At 52.6% G+C, this 16,339-nt stretch overlaps 1 protein-coding gene across 2 annotated transcripts in view; it reads left to right on the top strand.

Moving 5' to 3' along the window:
• Nucleotides 1-3,421: 3,421 nt before the first annotated feature.
• The window catches only part of FAIM2 (Fas apoptotic inhibitory molecule 2), a 33,561-nt gene continuing 20,643 nt past the window's right edge, over nt 3,422-16,339 (top strand). The window contains exons 1-5 of one of the 2 annotated variants that reach the window (XM_036252981.1): nt 3,422-3,542; nt 7,178-7,370; nt 10,079-10,146; nt 10,543-10,607; nt 10,987-11,040. In XM_036252981.1, the coding sequence (XP_036108874.1) occupies nt 3,528-3,542; nt 7,178-7,370; nt 10,079-10,146; nt 10,543-10,607; nt 10,987-11,040 (395 nt within the window). In that variant the 5' untranslated portion in view covers nt 3,422-3,527. Of the gene's footprint in view, nt 3,543-7,177; nt 7,371-10,042; nt 10,147-10,542; nt 10,608-10,986; nt 11,041-16,339 lie in introns of both variants that reach the window. The other variant, XM_036252980.1, reaches the window with a different exon arrangement.

Genomic DNA, 16,339 nt, shown 5'->3' with positions numbered 1-16,339 from the left:
CACTTAGAGCACTTGTGCTTGGCTTTGTTCTAAGTGCTTTACCAGATAAGGAAACTGAGGTACAGAGAAGTGAAGTGTCTGGCTCAGGGCCAGGAGGGTCAGGATTTGAGCCCACGCAGCCTGCTCCAAAGCCTGGGCTGTGAACCTCTGTCTCTTGTACCATCACAAATCTCCGCGCTCATCCCTGCACCTTCAGTCGTGCCCTCATTCAGTCCCTCCCACACGTTGCTCACAGGCTGGTCCTTCTTTCCTTCTTGTTTAAGAAAACACTTTAATGGCAAAAATTACTACCACAGTTGGTCTTTCTGAAGCATAACTTTGAACACGTTATTCCCTGCTCAAAAAACCTTGAAATTGCCCCCACTGCTCCACCTTGTGCAACCAGAAGGGAGCTCGTCCCCAGGCTAGGAATCCAAGGGCGTGACTCCAACAAGTTCCCCTGGGGAACCCCTCACTGTTGCCTTCAGGCACCCCTTCCTCTAGCCGTCCTGTGTCACCTGCTCCCACAGCAGCACAGCCTGGGGAGCTCTGAGTGGACTTTTTCTCCTCAAAGAAAGGCTGCAAAGCCTGATTCCTCTTCGGACCACCCGCAGCGTCCACCACAGCATGTCACACAGAGGTAGGCACAGCACACCCGATGAATGAATAACAGTGCAACCAAGCCGCTGATGCAGGTGGAAATGAATTATTTCACTAAACAACATTTGCAGAACTCTTATGTCCAATACTAATAGCTAACACTGGGCACTCTGTGAAACACTTTACATATATCATTTAATCCACTCTACAGTCTTATGAAGTCAGTGCCATCACTATCCTTCATTTTACAATTAAGAAAACTGAGGCTCTGAGAGGGGAACTAACTAGTCCAGAGCCACAGAGCTCTGAAGTAGAGCGGTTGGGATCGGAACCAAGGCTGCCTGGCTCTGAAGCGTCCTTTGGACCACCACACCTCGCTGCCTCCAGCGGCCAGAGGAGTGTTAGACAAATGTTCCAACATCCAGGTACTGTTCAAAGACCACGTAATGGAGACATATCAGTGATATCAAGGTAACAGTGTCCAACCTCTGAGAAGCATCATAGCACTGACAATGTCAAAATGTCTGAAGAGTATAAGGATTTTATGTAATGTTGTACTTTAGTCATTTAAACATTTATCAAGCACCTACTGCTATTTTAACCCATTGGTATAGAGCAGTGACAAAACTCCCCAAAACTCCTCCTCTCATGTAGCTGATATTTGGGGGAAGGGGGATTAAACAAAAAATACATGTCAGAGGTGACAGTTGCCATGGAAAAAAATTAAGCTGGGTTAGGAAAAAGGGACTGTCCAATGAGCTGGTGGGGGTATGTTGGGGCATTGCTACTTGTATAGGATCAGAAAGCCCTTCCCAAAAAGGTGACGTCTGAGCAGAGGCATGAAGTGAGCCATGCAATGATCTATAGATAGTCCAGGCAGAGGACACAGCATGTGCAAAGGCACTGAACTAAAGGCATGCTTGGCCCAGTCAAGGAATAGTCAAGAGGGCTGTGTGGCAGGAGCAGAATGAATGGGGACAGAAAAAGCAGGTGAGATATGCAAACATATGAAAATGTTGAGGCCTACAGAAGGTCAGGCTCTGTGTAATACCACATGTCTGAGAAATAGAAATAGCTAGGATTTATTGAGTGTGTTCCACTTGCCTGGTACTCAGCGCTGCTGACACAAAACCTGCTACAGACAGGCTTCCTTAGAGTCTAATGGGAAGACATATAAAGAAATCCCACAGCGCTATGTGACAGGTGTTATGTTGGGTGAAACTACAGGAAAAAAGCATCTAACCCAGACTAGGGGCCAAGGGAGGTTTCTGGAAGAGGTGGCACTTGATCTGTCAAACATGAAAAAGAAAACACTCCAAAACACAGGTGCACAGAGGGAAGAGCAGGCCAGAACCTGGAATGGCCAGGCAGAACTCAAGTAGCAGTGCACTGGGCTGGGGGTGGAGGTGCAGGTGCAGGGGCAGCTTGTGGGAGGAAAAGCTCCAGGAGCTGGGCTGAGAGAAGGAAAGAGGGGACAGATTTATAGGGGCTTAGAAAACTTCTGGAATGGGAGGCCCAGGCTTAAGTATGTGTGTGGGAAGTGGTTATGGAGGAAGGGACAAAGGGCGAGTAGAGGTGGAACAAAGCCTTCAGGACTTTCATACTGGCCCAGACCCCTGCTTTCTCACAGGTCATTAGGTGGTCTAGCTGTTGTTGACAGGGAAGCAAAAGGTAAGGGGCCACCCCCACCTGTACCAGGTCTTGGTTTCTCAGACCATCCTATGAGGTTCAGATCTTTCTTTTAGGCAGTTCTCTGAGTCCTCATGCTGAGGCACCCCAGGACACTCTGGTAAGAGGCATAAACTGTGTGTCCACCGCCATAACCTGTGTGTCTTACAGTCAATCGAGGATGGACAGACTCTGCTGTCATCCTCCTTACTATCGGTGATGCTGAGCTCAGAGAGGTTAAGGTCTTGCCAAAGTCACAAGACCATTGGGTGTCCAAGTTGGGACTTGAGTCCAACTCTTAAGATTGCAAGCCCCACAGTAACATCGTGGCAGCTGCAGAAAATGGCCTGAGGAAGAGGATGAGTGAGGCAGGCTCTGGGATGGAGCGGATGATGGAGAGGGAGTGACAGACACGAAGAGTGGAGGTGGAAAAGGAGCAGCACAGGGGCTTGGAGAGGCTTTGAGATAGAACTAGAGGTGTCCACAGAAAGACCTGGTAAAATGTCCCAGGAGGGGTATAAAAAAACAGAAGCTGCACCTTCCCACACCATGGCTCTGTGACAAGGTAGTAAGGGGCTTCTTGCTCCCATTTCACAGGTGAGAAAACAGAGGCAAAGAGAGGCGTCCACCTGGCTTGCCCAAAGGCCCATAGGGACTTAAGGCCCTGTGAGAAGCTGGGGAAGCTAGACAAACCGTCGTCAGAGACTTTTCCCAATCTCCCGTGGATGATGAAATAGAGATGATGAGAGGGGAAATGGAGATGGAGGTAGAAATCAGGGTTGCATCCAAAAAGGGAGCGGAAAAGAGGCAGAAGCACGGGTACAGCCTGTCAGTGGCAGAGATGGTGGAGAAATGAGGCCCTGACACCCAGCTCCAGTTACCCGCCCGCAGCATCAGCTGGCCGGGGTGTCACGGAGTCCCCGCGCCTCCTGTCGCCCGCCCGCGGACCCATCCACTTGGGCTGCTCCGCAGCGCGCGCTCCCTGGCCCCGGGGTGAGGGAGGAGGGGGCTGGAGGAGGGGGCGGTGCACCCCCCCTTTCTCGAGAACCTGCAGAGACCTCCTCCGCAGCCTTCGGGCCCATTCCCCTCCCCTCTCCTCCCCGCCCCGGCCCCTCCCCCCAACCCCCAACCCGCGCCCGAATGGTACGTTCCGGTCCGCCTGGCCCGGCTGCAGTGGATGTTGCTAGAACCCACGCCGAGGAAGGAAGAGACACAGGCAGGCTGCAGTGACCCAAGCGGCAGCCCCTGCCTCAGGGACCCCTTCCCCGAGAGACGGCACCATGACCCAGGGAAAGGTACCGGCATCTCCCCCACCTGAACCATCCTCCATCCTCAGGTTTCCTGGCTCCCTGTCACCCTAGGCAAGCTCTCTGGACCACTGTAAGAATCCTCCCCTGGCCCCTGAGGAAAGGTCCTCTGTGGTCCTTGCTGAAGTCAGAGAACCGTAAGGCCCATTTCAAGGAATGGGTTGGGGCCTCTTCCTGCCCACCAGGCTCACCTCTCCTCCCCTGTCTCCCTTCCATCCTTTGCTTTGACATCACAGAACCCTGCACAGATGCCCAGTCCCCCTTTAGGAGTCAGCCTGGTGTCCGTGTGTGTCCATGTTAAGTGTGTATGTGTGTGTGTGTGTTCACGAGGGTGAGCCCTGAGGGGCAGTTCCTATCCAGCATCCCCTTCTGGCCCAATCCCAACCCTAACATTAGCTCATCTACCGTGCCCTCCACAGAAATACCCCCACCCAACTTCCTGTCCTGATTCCACATCTGGATACATCACCTGTGGTTAGTGGGTTACTATAGCAACCCTTCATCAGGATGCTCTAATTTTTGTTTTGGTTTTGGCAGGGCATGGGACTAGATGAGACCAGATGAAACGTCTTCTCTTTTTTGTAGTTCTAGGCCTAAAATGTAGGGGATGGGTTGGGGCAGAGACTTGGCTGGCCTAGTAGGGTTATATAACATCAACATCCTGTGGAATTATACAACTACCAGGGCCTGGGGCAAAGGAGGAGGGTCCTCTGGCCTTTTCTTTAGGGGTGCTAAGGATTGAGCTGAGAAAACAGACAGGAACCTCTCTTACACTCCCCTTCTGTTTTCTAAGATGAGCCTCAGAGCCAATAGCAGCCTTCCCTGGCCTCTCAGAACCTCCTCTCCCTGTTTTTAAGCTTATCAGGCCTCAAAATGATGTCATTGGGTGATACCACCTCCTGCCATTGAGCAGACCTCACTTAGGAATGCTGGATATGTTTGTGTGTGTATGGGGGACAAGGCCCAGGAGGCTCTATGTGATTGAGTGCAAGGGTGGGGGTTGGTGAAGGGACCAGCTTGAACAGGGCTGAAGTCAGAGGTGATCATCCTTCTCCCAGGCATGAACCCTGGATCTGGGCTCAGATGACCTTGTTCTGGGGAGCTGAAATGGATTTTCCTGGGTATGACCCTCTGGTCTGGGTGATCATGGAGGTTGAGGAGTGGGAGGGAAGCAAATGAGCAAGGGCCCCACTCCTACAGGACTAGGCTTGGAAGCCCTTCCCCTAGGAGGTCTAAGGGGGTATTCACTGCAGTAGCTCCCTTTTCTCTTGATGCTCCCACTCCATTCCCTACCCCTACCTCCACCAGGCACTTTGCTGACCCTGCTTCCTGTCCTGAGCTGAATGTATTACCTCTGCCTCCTCAGCCACCCACCCCCAGCTTACTCACAGGCTTTCTAGCGATGGACTAGACCCTTCCAGTTCAGTGGTTCTCAGGGCTGGATGAGAGCTATCTGGTGCTTGCCCGACTCTGAGCTGCCTCAGCCACACACCCTGCCAAGAAGGGACTCTGCAGCCTTCCTCAGTAGCCCTTCAGGTTTAACACATTCTTTTTGGAGTCAGACCTAAACCCCACTTTCTGAAGTTCAGTCCTTTTGTTGCTGTTTCAGTTTTCATACCACCCCAGTCTGCCCTTCTCTGGCAACATCATTCAGGCCCTCACAGCTCATGTTCTCGCTCCTACGCTAAATGTGTGCATTTGGGGGCAGGGGGCACATCTAAATGTAAGTGGACTTGAGTTTTCAACCTGCCATGGGCATGTTTCCCTCTGGGTCTCAGTTTTGTCATCTGTAAAATGAAAGAAGGGGCTGCATTAGATGCCTCCTGAGATCCCTTCCAGCAGTAACATTCTGTGATTCTGTTCTGACTTGGGGGAGAGGCTGAAATTCCAATAGGACAAGGCCAGAACAGGACCCTCAGCTGGCGCCCCTTGTCCTTCCTCAGCCCTGCAGTCCCCATTCCTCTTCCCCCCTCTTCTATTTCCCTGCTTTCCCATCCTCACTGTCCTTGGTTGTCTTCAGTCCAGCAGAAGCAGGCCAGTCCCAGTGGATGGTGCCTGGGCTCTGCAGCCCAGGCGGCCACGTGTGGCTCTGTGACCTTGGATGAGTCATTCTTTTCTCTGATCCTCAGTTCCCTCATTTTGTTTTATTTTTTTGTTAATCCTCACCTGAGGATATTTTTTCATTGATTTTTAGGTAGAATGGAAGGGAGGGAGGGAAGGAGGGAGAGAGAGAGAGAGAGATACATCGACTGGTTGCCTTCTGTACAACCCCAACTGGGACCAGGGATCGAATCTGCAACCCAGGTGCCTTGACCAGAAATCAAACCCAAGACCCTTTAGTCTGTGGGGCGACGCTGTAACCACTGAACCAAACCAGCCAGGGTAGTTCCCTCATTTTAAAACAGGTCAAAACACAACTAGCAAGGTAGCAGGGAGATTAGAGAAACTTTCATTTAGTAATACTTTTGATGGCTTACTACATGCCAGGCCTCCTCCTTGGATCCCAGACAAACAGTGTGGAACCATACAAACCCAATCCCTGTCCTGGGAACAGTGACCTCTAATAGGGGGCTCTTCTAAGAATTTTCTCCTTTCTCAGGTCTTTTCCCGGCTCCCTTTTGTGCCTGGCCAGTCCTGGAGCTCCTGGAGCTCAGTTCTTCCATCTATAAAACAGAGAGACCCCACCCCCCTCCAAGTTTTATTGTGGTTTAAGAGACAAATAGAAATTGTATAATCTAAGGTATACAATTTGATGTTTTAATATACATATATACTGTGAAATGATAACAATCAAGCTATTTAACATATCCATTACTCCACATAGTTCCCTCTTTTTTTGTGTGGCAAGAACACTTAGATCTACCCTCTCAGCAGATTATAAGTACACCATACAGTATTGTTAACTACAGTCACCATGCACATTAGATCTCCAGAACTTCTTCATCCTGCGTAACTGAAACTTTGTTTTTTTATTCTCACCCGAGGACATTTTTGCATTTATCTTCAGATAGAGCGGGAGGGATAGAGGGAGGGAGAGAGAGAGAGAGAGAAACATCGATGTGAGAGACACATTGAGTGGTTGCCACCCCCCATCCTGGACCTGGGACAAATTGCAACCGAGGTACGTGCCCTTAGCGGGAACCGAACCCGGGTCTCTCTGGCCTGCGGGCCAATGCTCTAACCACAGAGCAAACCGGCAAGGGCATATAACTGAAACTTTGTATCCTTTAACCAACATCTCATTTTCCCCATCTCCCTACCATTGTCAACCATTATTCTACTCTGTGTTTCTATGAGTTGGACCTTTTTAGGGTCCACACATATCAATGGGATCATGCAGTTTTTAACTTTCTGTGTCTGGCTTATTTCACTTAGCATAATGCCCTCCAGGTTCATCCATGTTGTCATATATGGAAAGATTTCCTTCTTTTTTAAGGCTGAATAATATTTCATTGTATGCATACACCACAAAAATACGGAGATTCTTGTCTGCACCCCTGCCCTTCCTAGTGCAGGTGATAAAGTACCCATAAAACTTCCAAAATTGAAGGGAAGGCTTAGTGAGGAGGGCTTGGAAGACACCCTTTCCCTGGTAACTGTTTCTCTCTGCCTCTACTCCACAGCTCTCTGTGGCTAACAAGGCCCCTGGGACCGAGGGGCAGCAGCAGGCAAATGGTGAGAAGGAGGCTCCAGCAGTGCCCTCGGCCCCGCCCTCCTACGAGGAGGCCACCTCTGGAGAGGGGGTGAAGGCAGGGGCCTTCCCTCCGGCCCCTTCAGCTGTGCCTCTCCACCCCAGCTGGGCCTATGTGGACCCGAGTAAGTCTCTCAGCTCCTGGAGGCTAGAGCATCACGGGCAGAGGTGGGCTCACATGGAAACCAGGGTAGGAGGAAGTTGTCCAGAAATAGCTGCACTATATGATTGTTGTATGAGGCTCTGCTGTCAAAGGCTTGGGATTTGGAGGACTGTTCTGAGGGTAGGTCAAGGAGGATTCCATAAAAAGGAAGATGTACAGTATCTGTAGTCAGAGTGCTCTTGGATGGAGACAAAGGAATTTTTCAGCTCACCATGCTAGGGATGAGGGGCCAGATGCAGGGAGGAACACAGGAGCTAGTCTAGAAAGGCTCTCCTAGGAGAAAGAGATACAGAAAAGGAATGAGGAGAGGACAAAGTGGGTGCAGGAAGGGGCAGTACGATGCTGCGCTGGCCATTGCCATAGCTGGGGCTGGTCCTCATGGGGGTGGTGGTGAAGCATGTTTACTTGTTAGTTGATACAAAACCCTAGTGGGGACACATCACCATGGAGACCCCGGGAGTGTTGGGGGCCAGAAGCCTGAGCATTCACTGCACCCATCACTCTCCTGTCCCTCTTCCCTTCCCCAGGCCATTGTTGGAGGCATGGTATGGGAAGGTGTGTGGGTGTCAGCCTCAGTGTTCCTCACATCCAGGCATAATTCACAGGCATATTCACCCAGGCTGATGCCATTTTCTTGCAGAACCAGAATTGTAGCCAGTGGGAGCAGCTTTGTTAAGCTGAGCGTCCTGTGGGAGCTTTGCCTTGGGGCTAGAAACATATGGCTCCCACAAGCTGTAAGGAAGGGCCCCTCTCAAATCTTCCTCAGCCCCTTCAGCCTGCTCAGCAACCTCTCAACCCCTCCCCCCACCTGCTCAACTCCTGCCCCCACCCCCAGCAGAATTCTAGAAGGGATCCCAGGAACAATGCCCCAGATAGCCTCTGATCACAAGGAGTGGTCACCATGGTCCACACTGCTCACCACAAAACCTCTCCTCCTAGACCCAAGCACCCCTACACCACCGTGGCCAGCTGGACGGTCAATGAAGGTCTGGTATTTGTGGGAGCCCTTCTCACTGCCTCAGACACCCACAGGACTGCTTTCTCTTTTTTTCTCCCCATCCGTGGCCTGGCTATTTGGACCTTGGTGGGGTGGATGCAGACAGAAAGAACATGACGAAGAAGTGAAGGATAAGAGAGTGAGGGTCTCCAGGCCCCAGGTCTCCAGGTCCCAGGTCTCTCCCTCTTCCTCTTTGCCCATATCCTGGTTGCCAGGACTGGCTGCCTTAAAGAATGTTTTCAAGGCACTGTCAGGACAGGAAGGCAAGTCATTTCAGTCAACATGTGACAAAGATTAACTGAGCATGTGCCAGGCACTGTGTCTGGCACTGAGCTCATTTCTGAGGATGCATCGATTTGCAAGACCTGCCCTCACAGAGCTGACTGTGCAGACAAGTAAACAAACAACTACCACACAGTGAAGCAGATGCTGTGGTAGCGGCCTGGGCAGCTCACCCGACCTGCCTGACAGTCAGGGAAGACTTCCTTGAGCCCTGGAGGATGGAGGATGGCATGAGTTATCCTGGTACCGAGACGGGGAAATGAGTGTTCAAGGCTGAAAGAATGGAACATGCAGAGGCCTAGTAGCAAGAGAACACATGGCCGAAAAAATAGGCTGAAGAAAAGTAGGAGGCAGTAATGTACAGTGGAGCTGGGAGGGCTCGTGGGAGGAGGCTGTGGAGGCTTTAAGGAACTTGAACTTGAGGAAAAAGCAATGGGGAGCTATCGGAGAGCTAGAAGTAGGACTGTGCCGTGGTCAGTTTTGAAAGACCAAGACCGAGGCTCTTACTGTGGAGAGGAAGGACGTGGGGAGCTGGCGGAGGCAATGAAGGAGAACAGAGTGCACCCATGTGAGGCCTCAGGAATGGCCCAGACAAGGGGTACAAGGAAGAGGGCAGTGTAGTCCCCGTAAGGCACAGAGAGCCATAGGCTTTCACTTTTATCTTGTTTCATCCCCATGAGGTGGGTTCAGAGATGAGACTTGGAGAAGGCTGGTCATTTGCCTAAGGTCACACAGCCGGTCAGTCTTAGAGGAGGAGCCACCTAGGGGTCTGTTTGACTGTGGAGCCCGTGCTCTTCTGAAAACCTGGTTCTGGGGCCAGCCCGCAAAACTTCATCCCCTCCCACACCCCACTTTCTTGCCCTGTCCTGGCTTCATTTCCCCTCCAGTCTTCCTTCAGCCCTGGTTCCCAGCTGGAGCACCGGAAGGTTCACCCATCCAACTGGTCCCAGTTCCCACCCCAAGGGCCTCAGAGAAAGCTGGGACCAGGACCTCTGACCCTGGGATATGCTAGGTAGTCCTGGGATTATGTCTGTCCCTTCTGATTTTTGCCATAGGAAGTCCAAATGTCCAGGGAGGAGGTGGGGGACACAGAGGGAAAGGTTGCATTTGTATGGCAGAGCTTAGTCCCCAGCCAGGGTGGAGGGAAGGGGAAGGGAGATGGCAGTTCATTCTCAGGATTCAGAACGAGAAAGATGAGAAGCAAGTGGGGAGAGAGATCTGGAGATGGAGTGCAAGGTTTGAAAATGGGGCTGGAGAGAGTCAGTTTGCCCAAAGGCAGCTCCGAGCAGGTGGCCGCTGGGGCAGTGTGTATACACACTGGTGCACTCGCTCTGGCCCTCCCCCTGCCCATCCAGGCAGCAGCTCCAGCTATGAGAGCGGCTTCCCCACAGGTGACCATGAGCTCTTTACCACCTTCAGTTGGGATGACCAGAAAGTTCGCCGAGTCTTCATCAGAAAGGTAACTGCCTCTCCCCAACACTCCAGGACTGGGGTCTGGGTGTGGGGATCCCCTTGAAAAGCCCCTGGCCCAGCCCTGTGCCTGAGAGGCCAGTCTCTCCTCTTGCGATGCCAGTGACACCAGCTTCCCCAGATTTCACTCCATTGCCCCCCTGCCACTCCGAAACACCTCCCTCTTCTCTCCAGATACTGGGAGGCCTCTTTGCCTATGGGACATCTTTACTCCCCTTTTACTTTGCCCTAAATCTGTTCAAGTGACCCTCAAGAAGGAGGGTGGAGGGCACAGGCTGCAGGACTAGAGAGGAGATTGAGTCACAGGGAAGCTGGGGCCTCCCTGAGCTTCGCTGGGGACCTGAGCCTCCCTGGCCTCAAACAAGGACCCCTCTTCCTTCCCCAGGTCTATACTATCCTGCTGATCCAGCTGCTGATGACCTTGGGTGTCGTGGCTCTCTTTACCTTCTGGTGAGTTGGCATTTTAGACCAGCACCTTTGGGAGGGGACCCAGAACCAGACTTCTCTTGGAATGTTTGCCTGAAGAGATTTGTGTGGGGCAGTGGACCCCCTCATGTGGGGGAGAACCTTGGAGAGTGCACACGCAGGAGTTCTCCGTCCAGTGAGGTGGACCTGGTGCCTTCCAGGTCTCTCTCAGATCCTCTAGTCCCATACCAGGCACTTCTGCTTTCTAAGCCACCAGGGTGTGTGACTCCTTTTCTTTCTCTCAAATCCTGTAAACTGGGGGGGGGGGGGGGGGGGGGGGGGGGGGGCGGTGCAGGTGCAGATGTTGAACCAGAAATAGAGATAGAGGATAAATTTTTGTTCTTTCTCCCTCTCTTCTCTGCAGTGATCCCATTAAGGACTATGTCCAGGCTAACCCAGGCTGGTACTGGGCATCCTAGTGAGTATGTCCCAGGCCCCCAGGCCCCTTCCCAGAGAATCCTCAGCGGCACAGGGTGGGAAATTTCTGTTGATGGAACGCAAACTCATGGCCTATCCCTACCCCCAGGAATTGTTCTCACAAGTGCGAGTTCAGAAGAACCCTTCTGAGGTCTTAGAGGGAGGGGAGGAGGTGGGTGTGGGTTCTCGTGCCTGCACAAGGAGGGAAGGGTGGGGCGGGAGCCATGGCTGGAGAGACTCAGTTTTTGGCCCTGAAGGGAAGGGGGAGTGTGGCTCACACTAATAATAATGTTGCTACTCTTATTACATTGTTACTAATGCTTACTAATTGAATCATTACTTATAGAGTGCCTAATAAGGGCTGGGCATTGTTCTGTGTGCTTGATATATGGTATTGAATTCATTCCTCAAATTTACAAGGTATAATTACCTCAGAAAACTAAGGCCCAGAGAGGTTGAGTAATATGTTCAAGGTCACAAAGCTATTTAGTGATGGAGCTGGGATCCAGAATTCAGGTTGTGGCTTGTGCTCTTAACCCCTCTGTTTGGCAGACTTCCTTCCTCTGGAGCCACTCAGCTCCGGGTTGTTCTATACTCTTTAAGGAATGTGGCAGGTAACTTGAAAGAAGAGATTTGTAGGCGATTCTGACCCTCCTATCTGGGCAATAAAGGGGGTCATCCTGAACAATTCTGCTCTCACCAAAGTCTCCTTCAGCACCTACTATGAGCCCAGCCTGTACTGGGGCTGCTGGGGAGGAGGCCTCTGCAGGGGGAGGTAGTGGGAGGCATAAGGCAGCACGTGAAAAACCGGCGTTCAGAGGAGGGGACGCGGGAAGTTGTGAGCCCAGTACACCAAGCCCTCAGTGCTCATCAGGGCTGGACCTCAAAGGCTGGAGACAAGTGGCTCAAGGTGCAGCATGGCAGTGGACTGCACTGGTACATTTGGGAAATTAGGACCAGGCTGTCAGAGGGCCAGAGACTCCACGTAGGGGAATCCAGGATATCTCTGAGAACGGGCTGAGGGGGCAGAGGCTCTGAATGCCTGGCCAAGAAGCTTGCGCACTAGGGCTCCCAGGCCTGTTCCCGGAAAGGGATTAGGTGGGGATGTGGGCTCAGCTCAAAGCCTGCTGGGCCATCCAAGCCCAGAACAGTCCCAGAGTGGGCCCAGAGCTTATACAAGCTCATGGGAATGAGACTCCTTCTGGCCTCTGGGGCTTCTCAGAGGAGCAGAGAAGTGAATGGATGTCTCGGTCAAGTTGGAGGTCCCAGGGGAGGAGATACTCACACCCAGAGCCTTTCTTAGGGCACAGGAGAAAGGGCCTGTCTGCACACCAGGCAGGAGGCAGGCGTCTTGGGGAACTGGGAGGCACTGTGTGGTAAAACTAATGGGACCCCAGGGACTGCCCCCGGGCCAGCTCACGCAGCAGGTTGGCATGGCTCCCAGCACGTCAGCACTGCCTGGCAGCTTCAGGTGTCCTGAGAACTCAGGAATGGAGTCCCCAGGCCCTTTGCCAGGCCTTCTGTGAGAGGGTTTGTAGGACACTGTGTCCTGAGCAGATGGCAGGGGGACAGCCCAGAAATGAGCAGGCTCGGAAGTGGAGGCAGAGCCCACCCCACGGAGAATGGGCATGAGTATCTGGCCTCTGCATGGTGAGCTTTATTAATGCCCCTCCTCAACATCTCACGGCAGAAAACAGAGATGCTCTCCCTGGCTCAGGGGCGGAAGGGGTGGAGAGAAATAGGAAGTGGGCATGGACCATGTGCTTTCCATGGGGTGTCACAAAGCCTTCAGGATGTTTCAGAAATCCACCACCATGATGCTGCCCTTTTCTCCAGAAAAGCAGCCTGTGGCTCTGCCCTGCCCTGCCTCCTCCTCATCCTTTCCCACCATTCACCCTGCCCCCTGAGTCGGCCTCCTGGCCTGAGACTTAGTGGTCTCACTTTCTCCAACATACTAATCCCTTAACAGCAATAAGAGTAAAACAGCTCTTTTTTAAGTGTGTGAGGCACTGTGCTAAGTACTTTATAGATATTTTCATTTGACTCTTACCCCATCCCTACCAAGGCAGATAGTATTGTCATCTGCATTTTACAGATGAGGAAATTGAGGCTCAGAGAGAAGTTACTGCTTCTGAAGCAGCATAGCCACGGTTTTCCACGGGCACATGCGTGCATTTCCCTCAGTGCTCTGCGGCCACCCCTGGCTCAGGGCTCCTAGAGCGGACACGGGACGGACCACACTGGTCTCAGATGCTGGCCTGCACCTGGGCCTCGTTCCTCTGTCCTGACACTCTGTAAACAGAACATGGCTCCAGTCCAGGCCCTGGGGCCCAGGCTCTGGCACACAAGTCAGTCTTTCTCTCACTTCTGCTATGGCTCATTTTCTGTGCCCTGAGATGGCAGCCTTCCAGCACTCCCTGCCCCCTCCCCAGCCACAGCTTTCTGGAGTTCCTAGTCATCTCCCTCAGGGAGCTCTTGCCTTATTGTCTGATTGCTCCCTCTGAGCCATGGCAGTGGGAACTATGGGCCTCCCTGCAGTGGAGTAAGTAAGGGCTGCGGGGTGGGGGTGGGGGAACCAGGCAGAAGAGGAAAATGCAGAGACCAGAGCTTGGGTGGGGAGGCTCAGAGCCTCTCCAACACATTGTCAGTCCTTACAATAATAACAACTTCCATCCTCAATTCCTTACTTGTGCCAGGCCCAGTGCTAAATGTTTGCCATACATTCTCTCATTCAATCCTCTTTGCAGCCCAGAGAGTTGGTACTAATATTCCTGTTTCCAAAGGAGGAAATGGGGGCTCCGCAATTAAGTAACTTGTTCAAGGTCACGTGATAACAGTGGCAGAGCTGGGATGTGAATGTGAGTATCAGGCTCCAGGGCTGTGCCACGACCCCCAGGTTGTCAGTCCCTCTGCCATTCTTCCTGAACACTTGTCTTGAGGGTTGAGGAGCTATGGAGAGAAAAGGGACTGGGCCCTTGCCTTCAGGGGGCTTCCATTCTGGCCAGAGGGACAGGACCCACACCCAGGACACACATAGACAAGGCGTAATTGTTGTTGAAGCAACTGACTAATGACTGAAGCAAGTCCCAAAGCGAGCAGATGCTGGGGTGTTTCTCAACAAGGGCAGAAAACTTTCCTCCTTCATGGAGCAGGATGTTCAGCAGCCCTGGCCCTGGTGCTGAGAACCTCCCAGTCATGTGACAACAGTTCCACATCATTTGAGAACCACTGCAGGACAAGAAAGGGTAAAGATGAAGGGCTCCTGTTCACCAAATCCAATAGGCTTATCTCAACCCTCCATTCCCTGTGCTTCTGCATTTCATCCAGAAATGTTTAAAGGTCACCTAACCAGTATAAATACAAAACGAGTAGGTCACAGACTCGTCCCCCAGGTACTACACCTGGGAGTCAGATGAGCAGGCTCGTGGGATATGGGGGTGCAGGCTTCAGCTGAGGTATGCCCATGGTGCACGGAGGAAGCCTCTCCAACCCAGACCTCAGCCATCCTTGCCAGTCGGTCCTTTCTAGCAGAAGCAGAGTGTGAGGTGCGGAGGGAAGGGGAGGAGTGTGGTGAGGGATGGGCTGGAGAGGGAGGCAGGGGTGGATCATGCAGGGCATTGCCAGGTCTTTGGAACTTTTAAACAGCGGAGTCCCATGATAGGCTCTGCTGGTAGCTTGGAGGGTGGAAGGCAGGGCTGGAGGCAGGGGGACCAGAGGGAGAGAGGTGCCCACCCAGAGGGGTGGTAGTGGGGATGGAGAGAACAGATTTGAGAGCTGCCTGGGTAGGAGGATCAGCGGGTCCAGGTGATTCCTGAGGCATGGCAGTGAGAGTTAAGGATGATGCTGAAGCCTCTGGCTGGGTAACTTGGAGGGTGCCTGTCTTCTGCAATGGGGATGCTGGAGAAGAGCAGGGAAGAGGAAGAGTTCAGATCTAACCTGCTGAGTTTGGTATGTTTCTGAGTAGCCATGTCTGTCCAGCGAGCAGTTGGATATTAATGTCTTAGGTTGAGAAGGAAAATCTAGATCAGAAACGTAAGTGTGTGAGTCATGAGCTTTTGCCTGATAAAGGAAGGCCTGTGGATGAGTGAGCCCACCCAGGAAGAGCCCACCCAGGAGACTTACCCCACAAGATCTGTGCATGGAAGAAGGAGGCATATTTAGAGACACTCTGAAGGAGACTGAGGAGTGGTCAGGGAGGTGAGAGGGGAACCAGAGTGTATTATTGTGGAACCAGGAAACAATGCTGAGAGCAGATGTTGTGGAGAAGTCGGAAGATGCAGACTGACAGGTGTCAGTTGGACTCAACAAGGTCATAGTGACATGGCCAAGCCAGCTCTCATTAAGTGAAGCTGGGGTTGGGTTTGTTGCATGGGGGAGCGGTGTTGGGAGATGGAGAAGAAGACAGTGCGTGGAGGGAACTTTTTCAAGAAGCTTGGCTGTGAGTTGGCTAAGGTGGCAGTAGCTAGATCCTTGGAGATGCTGATTAAAGATGGAAAACATCTGAGAAGGTTAATGTGAGCAGAGGCAGCAGTAGGAAGGTGGAAAAGAGATGGCAGGCGGTTGAGGGTGTGGGACCCCGAGCCCAGGCCAGGGGCATTGGCCTGGGATGGGAAGAGGGACAGGGAGAGGGCACATAGATGCAGGACATGATGATTGCAAGTGGCAGGCAGGGAGCCAAGGGAGCCCCAACTCAGCTCAAATCTTTCTGGGACACATCAGGCCAGATCATGCAGGAGAGTGAGGGAGCCTGGGAGCTTTGGGGCTGGGGAGGATGGTTGGAATTGCTGCTGTGGAGGATGACTGAGAGAACCGAGGAGGCAGATGGGGAAGGATGGCAGGCGCCATGCTGAGAGCCTTCTGGGCGCTGGAGACCATGCATTGGTGGTGGCACCAATCGAGGTAGGTGTGAGCTCACCCCACCCTTGGGTGCTCAGCACTCTTCTCCTACTGCCTGGACTGGCCTTCACTTCCACTGCTCTCCAGAAAATGCTCAGTCCTCAGTCCCCATCTCTGGGTTGTGCCTGAGCTCCTGCTAGTCTCCTGTTGGACATAGCCACCTGTTCCAGAAACCCATGCCACAAGTACTTCCTGTTTGTGCCAGGCACTGGCAGGACAGACAGGAGCTCTGCCCCTGCCCCTGCTGGTAGGGTAGACCAACAATAAAGTAACCAACAAGATCTGTATGGAGAGTGCCAGGTCTGGGAAGGGCCTGAAGGAGGCAGTGTGGGGTTGGCACTCTGGAGTCAGAGCACCCGGGTTCTAATCCTGCCTTTGCCACATGGTAGCTGCATGACCTTGGA

The sequence above is a fragment of the Molossus molossus genome, unplaced genomic scaffold, assembly GCF_014108415.1.
Source record: "Molossus molossus isolate mMolMol1 unplaced genomic scaffold, mMolMol1.p scaffold_m16_p_10, whole genome shotgun sequence".
NCBI classification, from domain to species: Eukaryota; Metazoa; Chordata; class Mammalia; order Chiroptera; family Molossidae; genus Molossus; species Molossus molossus.
The sequence above is the reverse complement of the archived record's forward strand: the minus strand, read 5'-3'. Positions and strand labels throughout refer to the sequence as shown.